General features: G+C 41.2%; 1 protein-coding gene across 2 annotated transcripts in view; it reads left to right on the forward strand.

Annotated features, from left to right (window-relative positions):
* The window catches only part of nrxn3b (neurexin 3b), a 282,518-nt gene extending 271,867 nt beyond the window's left edge, over positions 1 to 10,651 (forward strand). For both annotated transcript variants that reach the window (XM_023430082.1, XM_087180355.1), the window contains one exon: positions 7,707 to 10,651. In XM_023430082.1, coding sequence (XP_023285850.1) covers positions 7,707 to 8,692 — 986 coding nt within the window. In that variant the 3' untranslated portion in view covers positions 8,693 to 10,651. The remainder of the gene's footprint in view (positions 1 to 7,706) is intronic.
* Positions 10,652 to 14,318: the final 3,667 nt, after the last annotated feature.

Raw genomic sequence — 14,318 nt, forward strand, 5'->3', positions numbered from 1 at the left:
CGACTCACCCACCTTTTTTCTTTTAGCCTTTCTGCATATACATGTCTGTTTGAATGCAGATGGCATAAAAAGACTTTTATTGCCACAAAGTATATCTGTTTTTCTATTCTATCTGTTGCTCCAAGTAGAAGGCATTTGTGGCATGCACACTGTACTGGACTGTACCGCAGCTCTATAGACTAACTAATAATCCTCTCCCCCCACTCCCCTGCTTCTGCATGGATATGATTGGCATCCATTTTGTGTGCTGCTTCTTCTCCACCCATAAGTCTCAGGCTAACCCCCAGCTGGCTTCTACTACATGTCAGTGTGTGTTCTGGGCTACAGCGGTGGGCCTGCACCACCGCTGTTCCCTGCAGCAGCTCCTCCCTCAGAGGCGTCTTGTGTTTGTGCTTGTGCCTGCTGTCTCTGTCTGCGCTCCGTCAAACAGCCTGTCTTGTCTGCTGTACGTGGTCGTGTTGTCCGTGTGTTTAATAAAAGTGTTAAACCTTACCTTATACCCTTTACCCCATGTGAGTTCCACAAGAGAGCAAATAATGTGTGTGCAGTGATTCTTAATACTCCTCTGAATAACAACTGACTCTATGCAGAAATGCAATAGCTTGTAAAAAAAAAAAAACTACTACCTGGATATGATTGATGAAACAGAAGAGATGCTCAATTTAGAGAACAGCAAATACCAAGTCAATTTATGATTTAATTTCACAGTGATTAACAGTGGTGCAGCTTGTCATTACCATGTAATCAGAGCAATTTTGTGATTAATATGTAATTATATTGTAGTAATTGATGCAAATGATTTTCACAAATCCACAAGTAAAAATCAGATTGTTTGATTTGTACATACGGTACCTACGACTAAAATCCCATAAGACATTAACACTTAGACGCGATGAAAATAATTTGTTTCAAATAACAAGCTCATGTAAAAACTTTTACTTGGACTAACCAGTGCTAAAAATACAGAAAGCTAGATTTTTGTCACAGCAGACATATTGACCTGTTATACCAGGAAAAGCAGAGCTGTGACAAATAACATTAATGATGGTTTTGTTCCATTTACTTGTGGTGCCAGAAAGCTGTGTCAGAGACACAATCCCTAGGACCTAAAACACATCATTATTGTTATTACTTACGCCTGTGTTATTTTCTGCCACAGCAGTTCAACATGTCTGCCAGGAGAGAGGTGTATCGCAGAGGCTCAACTGCAAACTAAATAGTATAGTATGACAACCTGTAACATGTACAAAGAAATGCTGACAAAATACTCTCGGTCAGGGCCTTCAAAATCATCCATAAGAACATTTTCTAACCTGCATCCTCTATGTGGAAGTTTAGGCAACTAAAGCCATTTGGTCAAAGCTGGTGTCATTGATGTTTTTATATTAACAATCAATTAAGTGACTGTGTTGAATCATGAAAGAACAAACCTATAGAGAATAATTATCCTACTTTGTAGTTCAGGTCAGCTGTTTGCAGCATTTTACCCTCTTTCAGAACATTGTTTTGGCTACATGACCAGAAACGTCTGGATGCAGCTGTTCTCAGATAGATCCGCTGTACGCTACCTGACCAGCAGCTGTTGAACATAGCGGAGCACTTAGCTGCTAAGGAGACAGATATTTTTCTAGGGAGTTGAAAATGTTGTTCTGTTGGATATGTAAACAGGCAATGGCTAAGACATTTGCCATATCTTCATGAAATGATATTATGTCAGTGTTGTGTTTACAGCTTGTTTTGCTGCCCCCAAGTGGCCAAAAATTCAGGTTGCGAGATAGTGGAAGATTGTTGTCATAGAGAAAGTGTACATTGACTGTTGGTAGGAGATGGGACACAAACCCTAGTGGATAGGTGCATGCTTTGTGCACCCATCCATCGCCCCAGCTTCCACCCCCTTACTTTTTGCTACACTATTGCTACAGAGCAGAAACATACCGGTAGGTTGTTGTAGGAGGAGAAAACAACACTCCTACAAATCTCTGCAAACAGGGTAACTGTTGCACTGTTCATAGCAGTCAAATAGATTGTAAAATGATTGTATACTTAATAAAGGGGCCATAAATGGTCCTGCATGCGCCATTACCCTGTCACTATTTGATGGGGCGGAACACAGATCAAACAGGTGTAACATATTTATAGGTGTCTCCTCATCTCATTGGCCTTGGGTGGGTAAGGTGGAGGGTCAGAGGACGTAATACCGTGTGACTTACCACTTGTAGGGTACAGAATGAAGTACGATAGGAATGGATCACTGAGTTTACTTGTGGCGTCAGCTATGGCTTCCGTCAAGCCCCATCGGGCCAGCTGTCACTTCAACACAGGCCTCAGATCAGTTTAAAGGTTATTCAGCTGACACATGTCTTCCGAATGCAGAGGTGCAGCCTAATGGCTGTACAGCAAATCGACCGGCTGACAGGGGCAAGTCGCCACGCCTGCTGGAGATGCCAATTTAATACGCCACACTGCCCCCGGTCACATGATGATGTATTAAGAGCTATCTGCCATGCGCCGCGGCTCCGGGAGAAGAGGGCTGTACCTCCAGCAAGAGGTGGTTGGTGCATCCTTACAGGACAGACCTCTCGCCTCCCTGGAGTTGTAAATGGAGGAGCGCTCAACTTTTTGGATGGAAATGAATGACTGGCAGGGGTGTGCACAGGCAAGATAAGATAAGTTAATGGCAGGGTAAAGTGTTCAGCTTTTTTAAGATACATGTTTGTAGAATGCGCAGCCATGGCAAATAATCCTTGGCATGTCCCTTTAAGTGTGTCCACACTGAGACTCTGTGTGTTGCTCTCTAGTAATCAGCTCTCTACCTGTAGTGGGTAGAGGTGAATGAATCTGCTACAGCAAGGTCTCCAGGTACAATACATGCAGCTACAATGGGATTTCAGGGCTCCAAACCACTGACTCACCCACAATTTGCAGCGTCGAAATCCCATTGACTCAGTTCATCCATGGTTGGTGCTGGTGCACCGGCTTTCCACTTTTATGGTGTAGCGTCGTCAAATCCCTGACACACCGTTGGGATTCATCTCCATTCGGAAGCCTCAGCAAATGCTGGATGGACACGGGGATCAGGCCAGGAGAGAGAAGAGAGGGAAAAGAGAGAGGAAGTGGAGAGAAGTGAGGAGAAAGTGCTGCTCCAGGATTTCTGCATCTGTATCATCCAAGCTGCTGAGCTAGTCAGTCAATCAGCCATTTAGTAGTGACTATATTTACTTTAATTCCTCTTCAAAGGCTAGCACAGGCATGCAGCGGATAGTGTCGTTCTTACAGAGCGGAATGAAAAGGGGAATGGCTTGAAAATTCAGTTTCTTTCATTCTTATTGAAGCAAAGGCTAGTCAGTAGGCACAAAGAAACCCTTATTAATCTGAAGTCCTGACTCGCTTTTGCCTAAAAAGAAAGAAAACAGTGTAACTGGCTGTAGGCCTATCAGAGTGGAGAATTATTTGCCAGTGAGGTAGAGGCTTAAAAACAAAATCCCCATCCATCTTGACGATGGCGGAAAACAAATGCAATCTGGTTAAGCAAACCCATTAGAAACCGCAGTGTTTGTCTGCCTCGGAAATGCAGCAAGACGTGCAACGCCTGTGCAAGAGCTTACATAGGATTAAAGTGTTTACCAAAACATCGAGGTCCTCTGCACTGGCTTTACTGGAAGACCCCTTAACTGCAGCGGTTCCCCTCATATCCAAGTGTGTTGTTGATACAGCTCAAAGCTAACAGTCGCTGAAAGCTGTTAACCAAGACCGGAGTGAACGGATGCAAACAAGGCCAAGACAACAAGGGCAGAGTTGGATAAATAAAGCCTCATTGAAATCACTTACTCTGTGCTTCTGTGCAAGGAGTGTGGCTCTGTTATTGGAATATTATCCCAACCGAGCAACATGAGAACTAGATGTTTGTCAAAGAGAAGATCAAGCACCACGTTCATACAGTAGAAATGCCGCTCTGTATTGTGTCAGACGTTTGCTGCATCCCCTGGAGCACGGTTGGACAGTCAGGGAATTCACATTTAAGACGTCAGTGTTGATAATACACAGTCAGTGCAGCGTGGCAGATGCCATATTTCCTCAATAGCTCTTAACTCATAGACCCAGTTTGGCTAAATGAATGAGGTTTCTGTAACCAGCCTGCAGAGGAGGCACCAAAACCTGATATCTGAAGACAAATGTGCCTCTCACATCTCCTTAAACTCACCGGAGGCACAAATAAAACGCGCCACCCTGTGCCCTCTTGTGGAACTCCTTCCCAACACAGTGTTTATCTGTCAAACGAAGGCTGTTGGTTATGCACATAACACAAAGCATCTAAACATTTAATAAAAAGCAGCTCATTGTTTATCAGTCTCCTCACCCTCTTGATTAATTAGCGTATGCCGCTGGGCTAAATGCCACATAATGTTGGTTATATATCACCCGTGGTGCACCTTCTCCCCCCTGTTAACTGCTGATGAATGGTTTTCTTTGCCTGAGAGAATATCCTACAGCCCTTTGGTGGCAGTGACCTTTTACTGACCTTTGACCCCCCTTCTTAAGCCCCTTCCCCTACCTGACCCCTGGCTTGCTGTATTGTTATTGTATATTACTCTCCCTAAATGCAACTTACTTAAGCATGCATTAACCCAACTTCTTATAGTGGAACTAAAATCCAAAATAAAACCATGTCTGATTTACCTCTCTTTCTCTGACGTACATCCAGATTGCACGCCCTGTCCTGTGTTTTAAAATACTAACAAGAGAAATGCATTGAAGTAACTAATAATAAAAACTTTATTATTAGTTAAGTGAAGGTGGTGACACTTTGCCTATAAACTGTCCCCCTCTCTTTGTCTGCCTCAGTGTGTGCTTTCTGGTTGTTCATCTTTTATAGTGTGAGAAATTTAATGCCTTACTTTCTTGCTTGCTAATCTGTTTTATTTTTGTCTTTTTGTACATATATGTTAATACACATATATGTGTATCTCTCTGTTTCTTTTCTGAAAATGTTCAAATATTAACTTATCTGCTAATTTGCTAAGAATCACTATTGCCAATGTTTTGATGATTTTTTTTCCCTAATTAGAATGAAGCTTCCTCTTTTCTCTATGAATTAATTGCTATTTAATGAACGGCAGAAGGTTTTTAAGATTGGGTGTCAAAACACTGCAGCTGTATTGGAGTTTCAAATTCACATCCTCATAGAGAAAAAAGAGAAGCTACCTCCAAAGTAGCCCCTCACCACTATCTGTGAAAACTGTTCCAAGCTGTTTCTATGCTGATCTCTAATATTCTCCTGTTATTTAATAGCTATCTCTGATTGAAATTTGGATTTAATCAATGAATGAGTCGATTAATTTTTGTGCATGGCAAAGAAGTTGCAGCTTAGGGTTTGTAAAACTGTCAGTGTTGAGAGTGCTGTTCTCTTTTGTAGATGGGCATGTATATGCTCATTGTTTGTATATCCCCATCCCTTCCTTACAGCCAAAAGCTCTAATGCCGCCCGACCGCTTCGTGCCGCCTTTACATGGACATGGCAACTGATGTACACGTTCACCCCCATCTATGTCATTTCCTTCCTAGTATGTTCATAGGTCCCACCCCGTCTCACATTCCCTGCTCCCAAACCCTTTACGTAGAGATTCTAAGATATGTACAGTCATCCATTTGTTCATTACTGATGAACATGTTAAAGTCGAGCAAAAAAAAAAAGAAAAAAAAAAAAAGAGTCATCTAATCAGGCTGTAGATATTTATGAAGATACTTATCTATCAAAGCAAGAATTATAGATATACAGTTTTCTTTTTTATACAAAACTAAATGATTATCAAAAGAACAAAAAAAAGATATCCTGAACAGAATGGTGAAGATTATTTTTCATGTCATGATGTGTGGATGTATGTGTTGTTGCCTCCCTGTACCATCCTGTCTAAAAAGAGAAATATATACTAATTAATCAGAAATTGTTAAAACGAAACTAACCTAACTTGTCCAAAGGCATTCTTACACAACTTTCTTTTGTAAATTTTTTTTTTCTTCCTGCCAAAATCATGCGGGCAATTTGTTGATGTAAGTTGACAAAACTGATGGTATGCTTTCTTCCTTTGAAAACTGTTTTTTGTAGGCTTTTATGATTTTCCGAGCTGACTTTGTTTTTACCTGTTTTTTCTACTTACTTCTTACTAATCCCTTTCTGGATAGCTCTATCTGTGGCTTTACTTTGTGAATGTTTTTACAATGTTTGCTCTAACTCTGAACTCTTTTTGCAATGCCTTAATTATTATTTCGGTTTCCTTCGTTTCTGTTGTGTTTTCTTTTTCTTTTATTGTTCCAAAAGGTTTGCATCTCTTTATAGTGCCCTGTTTGTGAGCCTTTGCAATGTACAAATCAGCCACTTTGGCAAGAGGATAAGCAGCTTCAGTAGACATCTGAATGTTTCAAACTCCTTGTAGTAGTCAAACAACAGGTTTCGCCAATAAAGCAAGTTAAAATGGAGTTATTATAAATGGGTGTGTGTAGAAATGTTTTTAGGTCCTTAAGTCTGACACTTCATCAATGAATCCTGTTATAATATCATTCTCCACAATGAAGAACACATGTAACGATCTTGAAAACGGTACAAATCTGCAAACATTCAGGTGTCATTGAACTGCCCTGTGACTTTGTGCCATTGTGGTAACTGTAGGGGTCAAAAGGCAAGAGGCTAGGGCAAATAGGGGAGCCTACCAATGCTGAGACAGAACAGTTCCCTCAGTTTTTTCAAGACAACTTGTGAGTGCGAGTCTTTTAGATCAGTGTGTGACCCTCTGTTAGACCTCAAGTACCAGTCAGGTTTTTAAGAGGCTCAAAATAATGTTTTTGGACCTTGGAGCAATTCCGGTCCATAAACATTACCTTTCCCTTATTAGTTCTCTGTCGTTTCCCCGCTTTACGATGCTGCCGTCAGTGTAAGTATTTGTCCGCCCATGTAGGTCAGCAGGGTTAAAAAGTGCCTCTCTCTGAGCAGCTGTATGAAAACAACTTACAAACAAGTTTCTCATTTCAGACTTAGTTAACTTGCTTTCAGGCCCACTGGCTTGCACTTGAATTGCAAACAAATGCTAATACCCTCTGCTCCTTTTTACCCACAGAGCGCATGTTTTGGTACTCAGAGTTTTTGAATGGACTAAAAAGGATTTACACTTGATATGATAAATGAAACAAGCCTCTTAAAAGCCTCAGTTTATGTGGAGAAATATGCAGCATTACCGGATAGAGCTAAATATAGGGCCAAAACTGTCTACAGTAATTCACACTGATCGATTCTGAATCTACTTGCAGCACATAGAACATATAATAACCATGACGAGTTCATAGTGCAGTATAGATGTAGCTCTGATAATGCATACTGCTATATGAGAAGATTTAGGATATGTATGAGGGGTCAGTTTATTGTGGCTCACCCTTGTGCATCCCTCAAAGCCTTTTGATGCAATGTATACTTTATTTATGGCTGTTGTTTTCTTTCAGTTTGGGTCTTGTTTGGTTCTGAGTTTCATTGTTTTTGCACTGGTACAGTATTTTCTGTTCTTTCTTTGTTTGTTTATCTTCAGTTCATTTCCTCCCTATGTTGAGCTTTGCTTTTTACGTTTTTTGGTTACCGATTCTTTTGGTGTTTGCTTCTTGCTTTGCTGACGAAAGACGTTCTGCCCTCTGACTGCTGTTTGTGTCTCTGCTTCACTTTCCAGGAGGGGAGCTAGTCATCCCCGTGCTAGTCGAGGACCCCATAGACATCCCTTCTGTATCCACCCGTTCTCCCTTCATCCCCCTCCCCCCAACCCTCCGTCCCGTCCTCACCATTATTGAGACCACCAAAGAATCCTTGGCCATGGCCACTGAGGCGGGGGTACCTTGCTTGTCGGACCGAGGCAGCGATGATTGTGATGATGGTGATGGTGGTGATGATGGTGATGATGATGATGATGATGGCATGGTGATTTCGGGGTTTGGCTCTGGCGAAGCTTTCGACTCTAGCCTGCCCCCGACTGACGATGAAGATTTTTACACGACCTTCTCCCTGGTAACAGATAAGATCTTGACCACATCGGCCTATGAAGGTGGCTACAAAGCCCTCGCACCCAAGTGGGAGGCCAAGGACTTGAGGCCTAGCAAAGCCTCTGAGGCAGGTAGGACTACACCCACCTCGCCTCTACCCGACCTGCGGGGCACGCCACCGGCGGCAGTCCCCTCAGATACGCCACCCAAGCTGCCCGCCGGGAAAATGAACAACCGCGAGGTAAAACCCCCGCAGCCGGACATAGTCCTGCTTCCCCTGCCCACGTCCTTCGATATGGACGGCACCAAGCCGCGGGGCCCCTTCATCACCTCGCCCATGCTGCGCACAGTGCCTGCGGCCTTGCCCACAGTGCCCGGCGTGGTGCGGCGGGTGCCCCCGGGGGCCTCAGAGGTGATCCGAGAATCCAGCAGTACAACGGGCATGGTGGTGGGTATTGTCTCAGCCGCTGCCCTCTGCATCCTCATCCTTCTCTACGCCATGTACAAGTACAGGAACAGGGACGAGGGTTCCTACCAGGTGGACGAGACGCGCAACTACATCAGCAACTCGGCGCAAACCAATGGCGCTGTGGTGAAGGATAAAACACCCAGCGGCAGCGCCAAAGGCAGCGCCAGTAGCAAGAGACCGAAAGATAAGGACAAGGAATATTATGTATAGAAATCAAGTCATTTCCCAACACATAGAAAATAAACTGTTTGGAACAAAGTTATAAACATTTTGACAGTACCATATTGGCAACTGTGATTTAAAAAGGATAAAACCTCTTGAGAACTCAAGACTTACTGAGTCACTGAGACATTAACAAAAGAACTTTGGCTTATGGAAGCACACTTACTATTGTAAGCATTACGGAGAGACAATGCAGTACAACTTCACCAGGACTCAGCGTGGACCTTTTTAAGGAGTCCCTGCTGGACATTTGGCAGTGTGAATAACATCTCTCTAACATCCACACAACCCCAAGTGACTGCCAAGAGGTGTGTGATCCTTGGAGTTCTAATGACCTTGTCCATTGTAACCCTGTAAAATACGATCGCTGTCATTTCAGCCATTCTGAGCATGCATGTGAGGTGTATGTGACGTGGTGCTGGCATCTGTGTAAGTGAGGGACCTCAAGAAACAATGATTGTCGGGAAAGTTGGAAGTCAAAACATGATTTTGCATTACAAACAGTTTCATTAAATGTAGCTTTCATGGATGCGATGTGAGGTAAAGTATATGTATACTTAAAGCTGTCTTTTTATTTCTTTTTTTGTTTCTTTTTTTATTTATTCATTTACTAATTTTTATTTTTTTTTGTTGAATTGGACCTTTTTTTTTTGAAGGATAATGTCCTAGGTGACTAGACAGTGCTCAGTGACCGCTCAGCAGGATGCGATACAGTAATGTATCTCAATATTTCTCTCTCCCTCCCTCACGTCTCAGCTAAGGATTGGACTGCTCTGCATGGCATCCAAATTCTAGATGGTGTTCAAGCGTGCAAAAGTGGATCCACCAAGCGAATTGCACAACACATTGTTATTTCTCTGAATTTTAAAATCTCTGATAGCATTTTCCTTTTTGTCTTTCATTTCATTTTTTTTTTTTTTTTTTTATCCAGTTTCCTTTACATTTCCTGAGATGCTGTGGCAAAATGCATTATCATCAATTTGTGTCTGGCGGAGATTTAATTGTTACAATCTTAAAAAAGAAAAAAAATCCAGGCTAAAGACCTATTTCAGTGTGAACAAGTGTGATTCTATCTGTTGTCACAGACGACTGTGTCAAAAACAACAAATATGTTTACATATTTTATTACATCATAGCCGTTGTGCTTTGCAGGTCAATATTGTACAGAAAATTCAAGTTTCTGTTCAGTTTTTTTAAACCCTCTTCTTGTATAGACAGACCATTTGATTTGATTTTTCTGCTGTAGCAACATGACAAAAAAATCATTTTTATTCTTTTGCCAGGAACGCCTGGAGATAAAAAATGATGTGCACAGGAACATTTGTTTAGGCAGGAGCAAATGTTGTTAGATTAGAAGTCTAGTCTCTCTGGATGGTGTTTCTCTTCAGTCGCATGAATATTTGACCATCGGAAGCTGTCAAGTCGAATAGAAAACACCTCCCTCAGATCTTGTATTAGGGACTCCTCCCTATTCTGAAATTACTTTCATCATGTTATTTATTTTTTTATTGGAAATTTAAAAAAACAGAACAAGAGAATAAAGACAGATTATGATGGATCTGGAGATGTACTGCTAGCACCTTACTGACTTACAGGTGTTTTTTTGTTTCTTCATTTTTTTTCTCTTTTTCTTTTTTACTGTGGCGTCAGTGTTCTCGTCTGCTCAGCTCGTCTTTTTGCATTTGATTTTTTTTCTGTTATTGTGTAGCTTAATTTTTTGTCTCATTTTTATGACATTATCTTCCGGCAATATGTTGTTTTTTTATGTCATTATTTATTGCTGAAGTTATTCGTTCTCATTCATTTTCATGCAAAATCGGTCAGTGTGTCTGTTCACTTTGATTTTTTGTGTTGGTACTTGGCTTTTTCAACCAGTTAATTATTATTGTCTTATGCTCCTTTGACTCCAAACAATTCCCAGAAATAAAAAAAAATGTTGTTCCCAAACTTTTTGGATGTTACAACTGCAGCTAGCTGTCACTCACGGTGGGAGGAGATGGAGATACAGAACTATCCACACAGAAGACTATTCACCGAAACCTGAATTTCTCATCCATTTGCTATCACTTCAGTGATTTCCTTTTAGATCAAAAAGTGGTATCATTTCTATTCAAATGAAGTCCGGAGCAGAGTAGCTCAACACTATCATTTACCTTTAGATGATTATGCAAATTCATACACTGTTCATTGATGCAACAAGAGAAAAAAGAAATGAGGGGAGAAAACTGCTATTGGAGGGTCCAGAGTCTTCACAACAACAGAGGAATTGTTTTGGGTTTCTTTAGAGTCAGGTATTTCAGAGAGTGCGCAGTCAAATGAGATTCTCCACAACCATATGGCCGGGTTATGAGCTACTCAATGGCGGCAGTACCTGCTTTCCAAGCTCGTTTTTACAGTGTCCATATTTCGTGCAAATGGGCCTTCACAGAGCTGGTCATTAACTTGCAATAGCCCATTGATGTAGGATATCAGAGCAGCGTGTGTGAGTATATCCAGCTCGCACAATGACTACATATTAACTCATTCATCCTGCCACAGGCAATGGGAACAAGGAGGCCAGCAGGGATTCGTTCCACTGTGGGACTGTTTTTTTTTTTTTTTTTTCTCCAACATTCTGAGGCAGACCCACATTTCAATATCCTTTTTTTTTTTTTCCTTCACCAAAAATGTGTGGAAATTTGTTCTGCATAAGTCAACACAATAAAAAATGTATGTGTAAGAAAACAACATTCATTTTAGCAAGCTATGACCATCAATTTAAGCTTCATCTCACTCAGTAGTCCCCTAAAGGCAGACAGCAGTAACTACAGGAGCAGTGGAATTGAGCAAAAAGGGTTTAAAGCAGCTATAATCAATATTTTTATCTTAACAATGGTTCTGCTAGGGTCATGTGATTCTGAAGCACCCCTCATCTATGTTGAGCTATACAGTCAACCAACAAAATATGTTCCTTAAGCTTTCTTGTCCATTTTTATTCATTTATTTGAGAAAATTAGCTTTATGTACAAACCACATAGGAATTGATTATATCTCTCTTTTGCTAGGTGCTTGTCCCTTTGTCAAATATTATTTATATTGAGGTCAATATAATACTTCAATTTACAATTTGGTGAATAGAATATGTGCACCAAATGTAATGATTTGCTTTGCTAGTTAGCTAGCAGCAGTTTAGCTAGCAGCAGTTTAGCTAGCAGCAGTTTAGTTAGCTTTTTTATTTTTCTCCATCATGACTGGGTTTAGTCACTGCCTTGTTTAGATACGTGGACTTTTTCATTTACAGGTAACTGCTGGGCAAAAAAACAGTAGGTTAACTTAGTTTTAGCTCTAGCTGAGGCTAACCCTGGCTATCCCACTAATTTGCCTTGACATTCAGCTTTGCTTTGTTCTTACAGCAGTTTTAATATGCTGTTTTGACAGGACATTTACTGCACAACCTTTTTTTTTCTATGCTAAAATGGATGTATGTCTGAGTCAGATTCAGCTCTTAACTCGGTTTTGATCAAATATGTAGCCGCTGCGTTTTTTAGGACAGAATACTAATGTCACACACTCTCATTTTAAGGTATTTCAGAGCTTAAGGAATGTGAAGCTGTGAGGCTGCTTGCTATCTCTGATTAGTTCTTTTCTAAGCTGACTGCCCTTTTTGAAATCACTCAATATTTATCTGGTCTTCTGTAAATTGAGCCTCAAGCCGCAGCACACTGTGCACCGGGGTAGAACTTCTCTGCCTTTATCTCTCAACTGTCAGAGCTGATTTGCAATCAGGAGAATCTGTCAGCTACACTTAGCTTCATTCACAACATTACACTGGAATATGAATCTCAGTCTAATTGTACATAAAGAGGGCGGGTTTTATGACATCCTGGTAAAAAAAAGTAATTGGCCTTATCCACAAGGCAAATGCTATGAGGCATTTACCACGACAGTAACATCAAGAGAGGAGATGAAAAAAAACAAACACCAGGGAAGGTAACTGCAGCATAAAGAATTAATAAAAAGGATTATAGTTGAGCCAAATAGTTTTCCAAATACCAAAAAAATGTATGTTTGCAAGTAATATAATGATCATAATTTATTCAAGAGCTGTGTTAATGCTGAGAAAGGGAATGCAGGGCTACATTTAGCTCCTACAAAGCTTCTTCGCACAAACCCTGAAACAGTGAGGTATTGCTGTTCTCGCAACCATTAGTCACTTTCAAATTTACCCCAGCAGGATGCCAGCAGAGGATACATATCTATTTGATATTCACAACCCATTTGCTTACACAGTTGTTGGCTGACAAAGTTTATTGATTAGATTTTATGTGTAGCAACTACTTTTCCTTTTAGTCAAATTAGTAGAAGTAGATTACATCAATCCCGTTGATGTCGGCTGGATAATTCATATCTTAATTGACAGAAAAACAATTTACATTTGCTAATGGCTTTTCCAAATGGATTTCTGTGTGCATTTGACTGCATTAGCTCTGCCTTCGCCCCGTATAAGGTCTCTGGAACACCAACAAGGGAGCAGCTCGGCTCCCATTCACACATTTAACGGCTGACAGTTGACCTGTCATGAAATTTTACTTCAACTAATGAACTGGTTAATTCCACTTAAACGATTTATAGCATGTTTTTCCTTTCAAATAAACAGTGGCTTTATAAGAGCAATACATCAGCTGTGTCACTGATTACAGACGAAATCTGTTGTTGTTGCTTCCTACATTGAGGCTGAACGCTGTAAAACACCGCAAAGGGAGAGTCTGCAGCTGTAGCATTTTATGGCTCTCCTGTATAGATAGTAGCTTTTTCTCCAGTAAAGATTCAGGAGAGATGCTACATCCTCCAGGGACCGAAGCGAAGCAGCTGTGAAGGCGATGGTGATCTGTCCTGACAGGTAAAATATGAGCCCGCTGACCTTAACTCCAGCATTATGAAGGGCACACACATACACACGTGTGTGTGTGTGTGTGTGTGTGTGTGTGTGTGTGTGTGTGTGTGTGTGTGTGTGTGTGTGTGTGTGTGTGTGTGTGTGTGTTTCTCTCGTCTGTGTGTGTAGGCATGTGTGCGCATTAGGCATGCCACATCAAAGTTCACAGAAAAAGAAAAAGTGGTTGCACATGTGTGGGTTAAGCATTCATATTCATACATTTCAGTGGGTGCACACAGTGATGCATTAGCGGAATAGTCAGGTGTATATGTGTGCACTTAATTCACTTTTGTGTCTCTCTGCGAGGAGCACACCTCCTCTTATTCTTCCGCTCCATCACTCAGCAGCCAAAGCTTCCAGTTAGCTCCTCAGCCCTAATTAACTGCCAAGATATGAATGCACTAATCTGGACTCTAAATCTTCAGTTCCACTGACAAAAGCTTTTACAGGCTGTCACAGCGGCATGATAAACAGCAGGGCTGCTCTCTCCTCTAGTGAACACAGTGCCATCTAGGGACCAGGTCTGGCAGCTCAAGAGGCTTAGACTTGAGGGTATTTATTGCCATAAATAATGCATGTGAGAGCATATGCACTAAAAGTCGTATTTTCTTCTTTATATAAAACCTCCACAAACACCAAACTATACTGTAATTTTGAGCAATTTAGCAAAGTGAATCTACTTGGTGTTTTAATTTTACTGAC

The sequence above is a fragment of the Seriola lalandi genome, unplaced genomic scaffold (genome assembly GCF_002814215.2).
Source record: "Seriola lalandi dorsalis isolate HSWRI2012SDOR001 ecotype SW California unplaced genomic scaffold, Sedor1 jcf7180002054901, whole genome shotgun sequence".
In the NCBI taxonomy this organism is placed as follows: domain Eukaryota; kingdom Metazoa; phylum Chordata; class Actinopteri; order Carangiformes; family Carangidae; genus Seriola; species Seriola lalandi.